The sequence below is a fragment of the Stegodyphus dumicola genome, chromosome 3, assembly GCF_044657685.1.
Source record: "Stegodyphus dumicola isolate Sdum_Otavi_A_Nest chromosome 3, ASM4465768v1".
NCBI lineage: Eukaryota > Metazoa > Arthropoda > Arachnida > Araneae > Eresidae > Stegodyphus > Stegodyphus dumicola.
The window spans coordinates 21,851,619-21,865,409 of NC_140770.1; the positions used below are offsets into that span (position 1 = coordinate 21,851,619).

The following is a 13,791-nucleotide window of genomic DNA, read 5'->3' on the forward strand; positions in this document are numbered from 1 at the left end:
TGTTTCTTGTGGCAGTAACTGCCAAATACCGGTCCTCATTCGGCGTTGTAACTCTGAGGCGACCTGTGCTGTAACGTCTACTCACATTACCATCATTCTTGGAATCGTTGCCAAAGCCTGGAGATGACACTCTGGGCAATTCCAAGTTCGTCTGATACTTCCAGTTGGGTACGCCCACATTCCAGACGGCCGATAAATCTACCACGTAAAAAATCATCCAAATGCGTCCTTTGTGTCATAACTATTCGGTTATTGCACTGAAATGCTTATAAAGCGCCTGTGAACAATTTTACTTCTTTGCCTGTATTCCTTATACATCACTTTCTTACACTCTCGTCATTGTGACGTACCATCGGTGTCATCTGGTTACTTCCTGAAATTTGCATATGATTCTTGAAGATGTGTGTAGTGATTTTGCAGGTGATATATTTATTTTAGGGTTCGATTTCCGCGTGACTCCGGATTATCCTTAATTTATGGACATGAGTGTAAAAGAAGCCAGCAATAAGCAACAAGAGTTCATGTAGCAGGGAAAATATTTCAATCCGATAGTTTCCGAGGTCAAATATTTTTCTTTTTTAAGTACGATATTGACCTATTTTATTTTTCTTTCAACTGCTCTGAATAACATTTGAATGTTTTATTTCATTTAAATCAAATAAAAAATTTTAAAAAGCAAATAAATTAAGAGAAAGTACTTAAATGGCGTCAAAAAAGAACAATTTTATCGGAGATTTAAGTTTTTCGCGATTGTAACGGGGATAAATTTGTTTGCACTCTACATGTAATATGTTTTCCAGTTTTGATTAAAATTAGCATTTCTTTGGTCTGCAGTGTTTGGTTATTTTCTTACAGGCCTACAAATTATGGGCAAAAGATCACGGAAGCGAGCCAAGGCTCCCAGGACTGAACTATACGCCGAATCAATTGTTCTGGATAAGTCTAGCTAACGTAAGTTAAGTGAATCAAAATTTGAGAAATAATTTGAACAAAACCTTCGCTGAAAATGATTTGCAACGTGCCTAAATTTCTATAAAATGAAGCTTTGAAAGCAAAAATATATATATTGTCCTCTAATTAATTATAACACTGCCGTTGAAAATAGAAATTTAAAGGCTAAAACATCTGTAAAGAGTTAATTTCGATTCCTGGATCTCAAGACGGATACTTTTGTATTGTTTAATTCAAATTGGAGTGACTATTAGTGGTTTTACGCTCTCTCGTTCTTTGGAATAAACGTTAAAAAAAATGAAGATAGGTCTTTTCAGATTATATTGTTATTTTTGATTTCTTTTTGGGCGTTATATAACAGTAGTCGAGTCACTTATATACCTGAGGATAATTTATTACTGCATCTATGTAAAAACTTTTAGTGACATTGTATATGTAAATTGTAGTACCACTTGTATAATGTAACACGAAGCGCTTCAACATGTAAAGCAACGCCGGAAAAATGCGTTTGCAGGGGTAAGCCCATGAAACTTTGCACGCATGGCTATCTCGCCACATTGGCGAAATGGGGCCAATCTGGCGAGGATTTTGGTGATTAATTTTTGTCGCCAGGCTAGCCGACCATTTGGGGGCCTTTTAGTGCAATCCCTATGCAACTGTATGTCGTTGCCAACATATTGAATATATATATTGTTACGTATTGTTTCTGTATCCGACCCTATTTAGCTGTATTTATACATGCCTTCCAGCAGTTTCAAAAAATCGAAGATACTGGAAATTTCTCGAAGGACGGGGCAAAGTTATATATGACCCGAAAGAGCATTAGTTTTCTGTTTAGTTGAGAGTTTAACTCAGAGTACTGAGGCATCACGGTGCGAGCTTATGCATATGTTGCTTTTTGAATTTGCTGCTTTCAACGTCCTTAGTAGTCTCATGTACTGATTGTGCTCTGGCATACTGAGGCTGTACTGAGGTATACTCTACCTGTACGAATACTTTCGTGCGAAAAGCTCCAGAACTGTAAAGTATTTTAGAAATAATAAGTTTCATTAAGTTGTCATCGGTTCTACCTGCATTCAGTCTAGTATGAACCTACGTAACAGTATGTATGTTCGTAACAGTATTAAATATCAGTATTGTGCAATGACATACATTCATTTCCTTTGCAGATACCTCATAACATTAGAGAAGTTCTAACAAGTAGCATATTAGCTATTAAAATGACTTGCAATGCATTATTCAAATATTATCAATACTCGAAATGTTGTAAGAGGAATGTTGAAATACATCTGTATGAGAAATTGTTTAAAAATTCAGAATTTCTGGAAGCTCTATTGCTGAAATTGCTTATTTTATAAATGCTTTGAAACGGAGGGCTGTTCTAATTGGAATGTTCTGAATAGGAGATGTTCTTAGAGGTAAAACGAACTATGTTTCTTTATTTCAAAATTTTTTATGCAAGCAATAATTTTTAGCTAATATTTTACACATTTAAACAGTTTAATAAAATACATTAGTATAATCTTCTTCAACTTAAAAGTTCAGATTTTAAAGTATAAATGTGGTTGATTTTTCCAGGGTGCTACTAACAGAGCATCACAAGGCATAATCTGTGAAAATCACATAAACATCCTCATTTATTAGCTCTAGAACAGAAAAAGGCAGTCATCCCTGTGTAAGGCCACTCAATATGTTGTAATCACGGATATTACGTGAACTTTGTTTGTAGAGATATTCAAATAATGTGGTAATCCAAAATGCATACAAATGAGAATTTTAGGAAATAACATGGTCTAAATTACATTTGATATATTCAGATATTGTTTCAAGAAAATCAGTTTTACATTCATCACATATGCCTTGAAACTTTGATACTTCAATGAGTATAGTGGCATTCAGCGGGGAGAAAGGTCCTGCTCTTGCCAGTTCATGACTGAGTCCCGAACTGGGCCTGACTCGTGTTGAAATCTGCAAATAGAATTCTCTAGATAAGACAAATATCAGGGGAAAAAAGTACAGATGCGCTTTGCATCTGGATGGAACACGTGGGTCTGCGCTGAATATGCACTATGACCCCTTAAATATGTTCAAAAAATTAAGGTCAACGTGTAGGAGTTTAGAAGGAAACACTCCGAATGAATGAAACGGTGATGAAGTTTTTCCTCCAAATTGAGCTTTCGCATTTAGTGTCCAGCGCACTGATTGGCTTGGCTAACTAAGCTATATCGGTAGATTAACTGTCTATCTTAAGAAAAACTCTTGCCAGTAAGTCTGCAGCTCTCTGTTGCCATAAAACGAGCCTTGACCCATTTTCCGTAGGGGGTCTTGAAGATTTACTTACCATCTTGGCGTATTTAAAAATGAATTAGCGACTCTTGGTTCACCCCTAGTTGAAATATACTAGCTTTGTTGCTATAGCGACCACCACCGCCAGACACTGCGTCGGGTCTCAGTGTTCTTCACTGAGTTCACACTGTGTTCTTCTCGTAGACAGATAGTACAGGAATTGGGCAGCAAATGGATGCAAACTCTTATCTTCCTCCAGTATTTTTTATCTTAGAATGTTCGCAAGGTTGGCTGGGTTGCACTGAAGGTGCTCTGTTAAGGAGGTTTCGTTGAGGCAGGTAATAAATCGACTCCAGCCAGCTTTAATCGACTCTGATCGAAGCTGGCTGAGGTCCGCATAGAGGCTTCTATTATGTATAAACCAAGGGGCTCGCGTTATAATCTGCAAAACCTTGAGTTTTTAAAGATATTTATTAGTGGCATTAGCCCAAGCAGATGAGCCGTACAGCATAATCGGTCGGATGACAAATGCATAAAGTCTCCTCTTGAAGTTCAGCGCAAGTTGTTCATTTTTTTAAAGAGGAAAAAGTTTGATAGTTACCCCAAGCGCTTTTCCGCACACCTTGGTCATGTGATCTGTCCAGGTTAAAATTCTGGTTGAGCGTGACTCCGAGATATTGAGCGTAATTTACAAGTACTCTGGGAACCGGAATCGCATATGCCTGTTAAGTAAATATATTTATATACAAAATGTGAGTTTATTAATAGTTCTATTTATTTTTTACTTTATATTTTGATTGCTCAATTTTACTAAATAATTTCTTTGTTGATATGCTTAAAAATAATTTCGAAGTTCACTATTTCGCTTTCATGCACCTTAAATTCTCTTTCATTATTATTACGTAACTTTATGGCGCTATGTAGATTTTCAACAAATGATGTGGTAAGTTAGGCGATAAAATAAAGTGTGATAAATGCATATTTTCCAGACGAAGACAGTTACAAAAAACACGCGCGCGTGATATTTTAAGTTCAAGTGAACAGTGTTAGAGATGATCCAAAGTTTAGGAGCACATATCTGGATAAATATTCACGTGCTGGAGCATTAGCAAGCTGGAGGAAGTTTCACGCTACAAGTCAGCAGCATGACCGAAGAATTTCGTATTGCTCATAGTATTGTTTCGCATGCGTAAAATATCCTAAAAAAATTGGAATTGATTATTATTAGATCGATCATCCATGGCTTATTGTCTATGGAAATAATCACCAACAGTAATGAATAGACAGCTACTAGAAATCGATTTCTGATTACTGTCAATAATGGAAAGCAATTTAACGCATGATAACAGGAGACACTGTTTACAATATTAAAACGGTCATCAAGACCGAACAATGCACCTTTGACGTATCATAATCTTTACTGATAATAGATACTGCATACCTGACAGCGATTTTAGACTTCACCTGCTCCGAAAAGAGATCAGAATACAGTTACGTGCTTGTGTGATTCATTGCTAAATAGTATTTACTTTCATATTTTCTATCACAGAGCCATAGTTCAGTGAACACAAACCAAGATCCTTCTCCATAGGTGTTTTCTCATTGCGCCATTGGTTCTAACTACCTTTTTTATGCAAGACTAGAAAGCCCGGCGGTCATACGAAATGACCGCTGTTCTAGATACTATAAATTGTAATTAAAATGATTTGAGCAAAGATATCTGCTAATTCAAACTGAATTAATCTGAATTAGTTTATTTACTGCACAAAATGAATTTTTGTTTAAAATGCAAATTGTAAATACTTTATCCCACTCTGGCAAGAATACTAAATAACAAATATCCTCGTGAACAGATTCCATAGAATAAAGATATAATTACAGTTGCAAACCATTTCAAAAACAGATGATTGCCAATGCAAACAAATGTTCACGTTCCCCATGATACGCTCAATTTGCGTTCAGCTGAAAATTCAGTTTAAAATACAAAAACAGATTTAATAATTTTAAAGGAAAATGCATTTATTGGTAACATTGTATTTCATATCTAGTTTTGGCAACAATAAAAGAAAATTCTGAACTTCGATTTGAAAAGCAAATGTATGGGAAACCATTGGCTAGTACAGTTATTCAAGCAACCAAATAACTATCGGCAACAAACATTTAAGCCGCATATATATAACATAATGCCAATGCACTTTAAATGAATTGTGCTGCAAATCTTGCACTGTAAATGAATTATTACGGATTAAAGTTATTTCTCATTTGGATGAGTTTGACAGATCCCCAGGTCTTGAGCAGTACAAAACAAGATGTTCTGTAGACATGATCTAAGGCAATGGTCTCAAACTGGCAGCTCGCGGGCCGTGAACCAGCGATTACATTTCGCGTGAATTAAGCAGCATTATTATAATATTAATTATTAGACAAGAATTTGAAAAAACAGTTCAAGATTTAATAAATTGGAATAGAATTTTATTTTCATTATTATCAAAAATGAACATGAGTAACACCACAAAATCTGCAAAACAGCGTATAAAATATTTTCTTCCTCTTTTTCGCATGCTTTCGTGGTGAATTTGAAGCATACTCGACGCGCATTCGAAAGGGCCAAGGTTCGGGTCCCGAAATGAGCACTGCACATGTTTCACCTCTCCTGCTTCCCCCCCCCAAAAAAACCTACAATTTTTACAAACTAGTTAATTTACACTATGATATAAATCTGATTCCTCAGCAAATATAAAGTGCCATCCTCTAGCCACCTGAAATTGCTTGAAGATTTGAAAATGCAGATTTTATTAACCTTTATTTGTACTTTTTTAAAGTTAAATAACGCATAATTGACACAACGTGCGATCTTTTTGAAAAAATAGCAATCGCTTTGTTTGGAAATACATTTATATATGAATTGTTTTTTTAGGAGTTGACAATTAACAAGATCAGATAAAAGAAAAAGAACCGAACTGACCAGTGAGCATCTATAATTCGTGATGAAGATAACTTCCAGTAATTTTTCTTCAAGGTTACAACAAACTTTGTTAAAATCAAAATATCATCAGCTATTGTAGCTGAACGTTGCAATAAGAAATAAAATATTTGATGTGGACACCACATGGATACCTAGCATCGTCTATTAAATTATGCACACGTTTTGCTGCATTTCATTTAAACTTATTTTCACGAATTTCATTAGAGATATATTTCTCATTCAATCAATTCAGTTCTCACTTCGCGGCAAGACAAAAAATACAAAAACTCAAAACATCTTCATTAAAAATTGTTAAATACAGAAAAGCATAAAACTCCAAATACAGTTAAAAACAGTTTAAAAAAAGAAATTTTACAATTAAAATAAGTTTCTAGGGGAAAGTAAGCAATTCGACCCGCATGCAAGAAGACAGACTTTTCGTAGCACCAAACTGAAAGTTTACTTTTGGTCCTACTCTGCAAAAAGACACTAAAGTTGATGGAGAAACTGACTTAATTACTGTCTGTGTACGAGAAGAAGAGTTCCCGCCACAGTGTCTGGCGGGTGGCGGTCGCTATAGCAACAGAGCTAGTATATTTCAAATAGAGGCGAATCAATAGTTGCTTTATTGTTATTTTGTTTTCGGCGACTGTTTGCTGAGGGGAAAGTTTATCGTTTACCTTCAAGACACCCCTACGGAAAATGGGTCAACACTCTTTTCTACGGCAACAGACAGACAAACTAGACGAAGGACCTCCGTCCCAGGTCCTCCTTATACGGGACCCATTCAAAGTTTGGTATACCCAACGTCCGTGAGACCTCGTTCTCGCGGGCGCAACCCCCGCAATCCCCGCCCCGCTTTCACGAAACATTGGGCAGAACGAAAACGTTGCTATTTTAAAATTCTGTCACCTTGCCTACGGGCACCATTCCATCGGCAAAACCACATTGTAAAAAGGTGTTCTGGCTGCTTTGTCAGTCCCCGCCACGAGAACTGGATGGAGTCAAACCCCCGGGAACTCAGTCGACAAATCTTCCATATAGCTCCACCATAGCCGAAGGAACAGACACGAAAGTACCAGTACGGTCCCTGCCAAGCCTGAACCAACCTAAGTACAATACTCGGGCTCTAGTCCTGTGAAGTCAAATTATATACCCCTGTGTTTGAGACTGCCTAGGTACAGATCCTAACCAGTACTTCCCAGGCATTCACCCTGAGTCAATCCCCGGGGGGACGACAACAGACAGCTGCAGACTAACTGGCGAGAGCTTTTTTTATGATAGACAGACAGTATCTATTCTACCAATAGTTTCGAATGTAAACAAATGACGGGCTCTTTAGACAAACAACACTTAAACAACTTTTAAATTGTTCATAATTTTTCATCTATTGCGTGCAGATTGACTAAAAACATAAAAACTACGTAATTCAATCACTTTTAAAGCAAAGAATGCACAATTTACGAACATATAAGAATAAATATTAAGCTTACCGAATCGGGTAAACTATAATAGTATAAATTTGTATCACAAGTACACATCTGTTTCATGCGTAGCATTTTTTTTTTTTTTTTTTTCCCTGTGTACATAGAAGGAAACCTAATAAACACAAGAAAGAGAATAGGTTATCATTATTTTTTCTCAAGTATTCTCCTACTTGGGAAATTTTTGTGATTTCTTAAGTTAAAAATAATTTATTTAGGGGTTAATTCAGCATATTAGGATTATATGAAATAAATGTCAGTGCGAAAATTTAATATTTAGCTATCAATACTTCTGCACTACAAAATGTAACCAACAATTGTGACTACTAAACTTTTATCTTAAACAAAAATAAGGAAACATCTGAATTTTTTCCACGTATCATTATTTTTACTGTTTATGTATATTTTGTTAAATATTTAGTAAATAAATTTCGATTTTATTAATAAAAAAAAACTCTTAATTTTGTTTTAAAAAATTTACCTGTCAGCTGTTTTCAGATGGGGAATTCGGCCCATACGCAGTTTGAGGTTGAGACCACTGATCTAAGGCCCGTCCACTTGCCGAGAAATAAACAGTACTACTGCAAACGGCCTACCAACCATCAACTAAGCATGAGTAATTGCTTCAAAGTAATCAGAGCTCTTACAGAACTTTAAATGCCCTACTAAACACCTGTTCTTGCCTTTATTCCATCTATGGAACGGATGCATCTGTGCAGTGATCAGTTATCGTTCATAGCTTTGCCTTATTAAAATCCCTTTTAATTTCTGTATTCATTTCTCACCTATGTTTTTCTATTTTTCAATACGAAATTCGCATATGGACGTCTTTGCGGAATGATTTGCATATTTTCATATTTTCCCATTGTGATTTTCTAATTTTGCTCAGCAGTGTGATTTGATGACAAAAAAGGGTACTTTTCCGTTTTGCCGCCGCAAACGATAAAGTCGCCAATAATGGTACAACGCCAATAATGGTATCTTCGCTGGTAACCTTTTACGCCTCCTTTTCAAAACAAGTCGCAACCATTTCTTATCAGATTGATTGTTTCTTTCAATACTGGCATACAATTACATAGAATTTTTACAAGATAGTTAAATGTTATACCCTAAAACAATTCGCGGTAATTAATTAGAATGCAATCACACCGCTCACCTGAAAGCGAAAATATAGAAAAGGCAAAATCAAGAGTTAAATTCATCTATTCTAATGAGAACGCATTAATGAAATAAAGCACTGCGGTTTTACATAATTTCTGAGTAAGTTTTTCGTACGAATTGAAATAATTCTTGCATTCAAACTTGTATTCCAAATTAAGCTTTAACTTGAAATTAATGTAGGTAATTACTGAGAGAATCAGATTTTTGTAGCGTAGTTTACGTGAAAAGAGATCACTTGTGGTCACGTGATACGAAGCGGCGAATCAAGATGTTGTACCATGATAGCATAGTAAACTCTTAAATTAATGTCTTTTTACGAAATTTGAAACCATATTAGAATGTTTATGGCTTGAAAATAAAAAATTCTTAGAACTAACATTCGTTAACATTTTTTATGTGTATACTGTATGTTGTCGCCAAGAAAGTCTGCTTGGCGAACTTTGCGCCGGCGAAACGGAAAAGTAGCCAAAAAAGTTTCCACTTTTCCCCTATAATTTTACTTCTTTTACCTCTGATATACCCCCAGGTCGTCCACGCAGAGCGTTCTATGAAGTTACTGGCTAGGATCTGTACCTAGACAGTCTCAGCCACAGGGGTATAAAAATGATGATGAAAATATGTGGGAAAGGGTCTATCCCAACCTTTCACGGGTTTGGTGACTTTAAGTCCCCGTTAACTAGGTATCAATAGTGGAATAGCGCCTGGGCCATTTAGCGTCCAATCCACGTTGTCCTCCGTATTCTGTGTAAAGCCTGGAGAGAGAGGCAACTTGTGTAGTACTGGTAGGTAGCGCCATAGGCAACCAGTCAAAGCCCCAGGCATTCAGCCCCACCGCGCCTTGGTCTCTGTTCGCTGGGGCGGTTGCACTGGTAGACCAGTTCAGCGGTGCGTTTGTAAAATTATTTGATGTTTTACTTGAAAATGTGGTCCTCGGATCTTCGATAAGAGTGTTTATGACCATCTCCAAGGTGGCTCTTTATTGGATTGCCCACCGCGTCTTAATATCGGGGGAGTTCAGCTGGGTCCAAGTCAGCATAATGACATTCATTTGACAGGTCGTGTATTCATTTATTTAATTTACCTCTGATGTCTAACAAACGGCAATACAATTTTTAAATGCAACCTTTTATATCATTACTATATTTAATAGCACAAATATGACTTATAATGCAAAGTAATAATTATCTTCAACTATTTCAGGTATGGTGCAACAAAGTCAGACCAGAAGCTCTGAGGGCAGAGATTACCCAAGAATCACACACTCCAATGCGGTTTAGGTTGGTATGAATTTCTTTGATAACTATTAATTTACAAAAACAATGTTTAAAAATAATTTGGTTCGAAAATGTTAGTTACTTAATACTACTATATACAGTGCCCGCAAATATCTACGTCCAGCCTTTATTTTCGCTGGTTGATAAACGTTCGCTGGTAACGAGTATACTCCCAATAACAAAAATGTTTTATATTACTTAAATACACATATTTGCATTTTTAAATTTAAACAAATCAGTTTTGTAAAAAGAACGAAATTGAATTTTTTATAACTTCTCTTTGTTCCTATGCTTGTATGGGAAACTTTTATACTCATTGTAAGGAATAGAAAACAAAATGTGTGACACCCTACAGCAAAAAATGACCGAGATAATTTGTTTTATTCAACGAAATATCCAATTAAGTTGCCATTCTCCAATTTAATTGGCGATTGTGTTCATGGAGTGTACACAAAGAGCAAATGTTTGCATTTGTAAGTAATAAAAAAATAAAACATCGACTCAGAAAGAGATTTCTTATGTTAATAGATTAAATAATGAGCATTTTTATTCATATTGTTGTAAAAATTATTGATTAATATAATATTCTTTTCAAAAGGGAGGTCTTACTACCAGAATCTTATTGAATTGATTGGAAGTGGCAGGCACATGGTTAACTCCCAACATTTTCAACCTAAATTGAAAATGAAAAACATTTCTAATTAAGGACATTTTTATATGATTATTAGATTGCGATTCTAAAGTAATTATACATGAGAATATTTAAACGTATATTTAGCATTTGGAATCTTAGAAATCACTTCTGTGAAAATTCTTTTATCATATCAATAATTTAATATATAAGTTAAAGATTTCACGCTAGTAATAACAAAAGAGTATTATTGAAAGGCATTTTTAGGGAACGTGAACCTCTAATTAATCTAATTTATTTATTAACAGACCGTGTCCGTAAGTTGAAAATGATATCAAGTAGCCAAAATGTTCAAAGTAAAATCGAAGTCAACTTCCGTCGTGCAAGTGTCAAATTTTTATTATTATTATTACAACTAGTATAAAATTTTCTTAAACATAAGTATAGGGATAGTGTGATGGCATTAAAATGAACTGAAATTATATGTAAGTAATGAAAGTATTGAAAATGAAAAAGTAAGTATTGAAAATGTACGCAGCGTGCACTTTCTGTGCACACTGCGTATTTCTGTTTCACACTGAAGCAGTCACAGAAAATATCCGAAAAATAAGAAAGGATGTTATGAGAAAGAGCACTGAAGTAAAGAAATAACATTTTTTTTTTTTTTTTTTTTTTTTCATTTACCTAAAAAACATTTTCTGTATTTCAGAGTGCCAGGAGCATTGTCTAATCTACCAGAATTTGCCGAAGAATTCAATTGCTCATCAGAATCAGCAATGGTTCGAAAAAACAGATGCCATATTTGGTAGAAAAATCAACTGAAGATATAAAAATTTCAGAAAATTTGAACATTGTTATTATCATTACTGTATTTGTTCTACAAACATAATGCATTTTTCGAATGCAGATATTTTAAACAGTTCTGAAATATGTATAACATTTGTCTAAATAAAATTTAGATTTCCTCTCAAGGTTTCAGGAATTTTAATTTAAATTTGATTCTGCAAAATTTATATTTTCCACCTCTCAAAAATATTTCCTAATTAATTATTGGACCTCAAAGAATGGTCTCAAATTTCGTGTGGGATGAGTCCATGATCTAAAATGTAAAAATAACTCATAGGTTATATATTTTCTCTCACTCTCTCTCACCCCCCTTTTTTTTACAAAATGGGGGGGGGGGGGGAAATGTTCAGAAACATTTCTTAAATACAAAGTATTTGAAATAAATTTTTAATTTCGTTTACTAAATATTCGTCAAAACGTACACAAACAATAATAATAATGCAAAGGGAAAGCATTTATATCTACAAGGTGCGTCTGAAAAGTTCGGTGAATGCTCTCATATGTTAAAAACCGCGCAGTTTCATTTCCCTGTACGATATCGTTGACACTGGGAGGGGAGTATGCAGCAACCATGCAACGAACTTTTAAATTAAATGTTAACTGTTTGTTTTTTCATGTATAGCGGTGTACTATGTACTTTTCTCTCAAGTGAAGTGAACTGATTTGTTGTAGTTAGTTCTTCCTCGTGCGTGTGCTGTTATCGCTAGCGATATGAACGCGGCGTGATATGTTTTGTAGAATGTTTTGTTTTTTCTTCGCTACGTAAATTGTGAATAAATGGGATTGATTTAAAGAGTAATTTATTTGTGAATATTCAGAGAGCAACCTGCCGTAAGAGTATATCACTGATTCATTTGTTAAAAAGAATACAATTGCAAGTTGTTTTTTGGATTTAGAAAAAGTATTTGACAAGGTGTGGCATGATGGTTTAATTTACAAGCTACACCTTGCTCATCTGCCAATTAACTTCATTAAACTTCTAAAAAGTTATCTGAGAAGCCGTACCTTTCAAGTAAAAATTAACAACACTTATTCTACGAAGAAATATATCAAAAGCGGAATTCCACAAGGAAGTGTTCTTGGACCCAGTCTTTTTTGCATTTATACAAATGACATGCCCGTCCCACTTAATTCAAAAATAGTTAAGTTTGCTGATGATACAGCGATATTGACCAGATCAATGAAACCACAACTTGCTGTTGATAAGCTTGAAATTGCAGTGAATCACGTTGTGCATTACCTTAAATCATGGAGACTCAGCATTAATCCCTCTAAAAGCAACATTCTACTTTTTCGCCGACATCGAAAATTCACCCCAGCTGAAGTGAACATTAAAATTAATAATCAAGAAGTTCCTGTGGTTAACAGCACTAAATATTTAGGTATATTTTGATTCACAATTGCTCTTTAAAGAACATTCCGAATATGCACTCAGAAAAGCGACTGTCGCAAAAATTGCTCTTAACCCTTGATTGGCAGAAAATCCAAGTTAAATGTGAGAATTAAAAAGAAAATATATATTACACTTATTCGTCCGATACTTCTGTACGCTATCCCTGTTTGGGCCACCGTTTATAAAACCTACAGAAGAAGACTACAAATTTTTCAAAATAAAATTCTACGCGATATCATCAATGCGCTCACTACAAGCAATGATACTCACTACAAGCCACAATTTCTTTCAAAAAATAGTTAACTCAAGATATGACCATATAAGGGAGCTAATTAATTATGATCCTACCCTGGAATGTGCTGCAAAAAGGCCCAGAAGCATCTTCCATAATATGAAGTGGTGAATTGTAAATAGTGTATACGTATGTTACGGTGAAAGACCGAAATCCGGAGAATGTCGACTTGCACCGTTGAATGCCAACAATCACCTAGTCGCTTGGTGTATGTCCGAAATATTTTCCAAATACTCTTATTTCTGACTTAACCGGTCAATGTCGACATTCACCATGTACTAATGGTGAATGTTCAACATATAAGAAAATTATATTTTCTTCTCCGTAATTCAGTCGCGAAAAAACGCACTTGAGAGTTAAAATAAGAACTTAAGAACATAAGAACTTAAAACACACAGTACATTCAAAATGAGAAAGGAAAATAATAGAAGTTAAAAACTTAACTGAATTATACAGTACGTTCTAAATGAGAAAATAAAATAATAGTAATAAAAAACTTACTAAATTA

At 34.9% G+C, this 13,791-nt stretch overlaps 1 protein-coding gene across 5 annotated transcripts in view; it reads left to right on the forward strand.

Annotated features, from left to right (window-relative positions):
• Positions 1-11,723, forward strand: part of LOC118181861 (neprilysin-2-like) — a 155,840-nt gene extending 144,117 nt beyond the window's left edge. For 3 of the 5 annotated variants that reach the window (XM_085812634.1, XM_085812635.1, XM_085812631.1), the window contains 3 exons: positions 856-951; positions 10,048-10,124; positions 11,462-11,723. In XM_085812634.1, the coding sequence (XP_085668760.1) occupies positions 856-951; positions 10,048-10,124; positions 11,462-11,561 (273 nt within the window). In that variant the 3' untranslated portion in view covers positions 11,562-11,723. Of the gene's footprint in view, positions 1-855; positions 952-6,154; positions 6,327-10,047; positions 10,125-11,461 lie in introns of those variants that run through there. The other 2 variants (XM_085812632.1, XM_085812633.1) reach the window with 2 other exon arrangements.
• Positions 11,724-13,791: the final 2,068 nt, after the last annotated feature.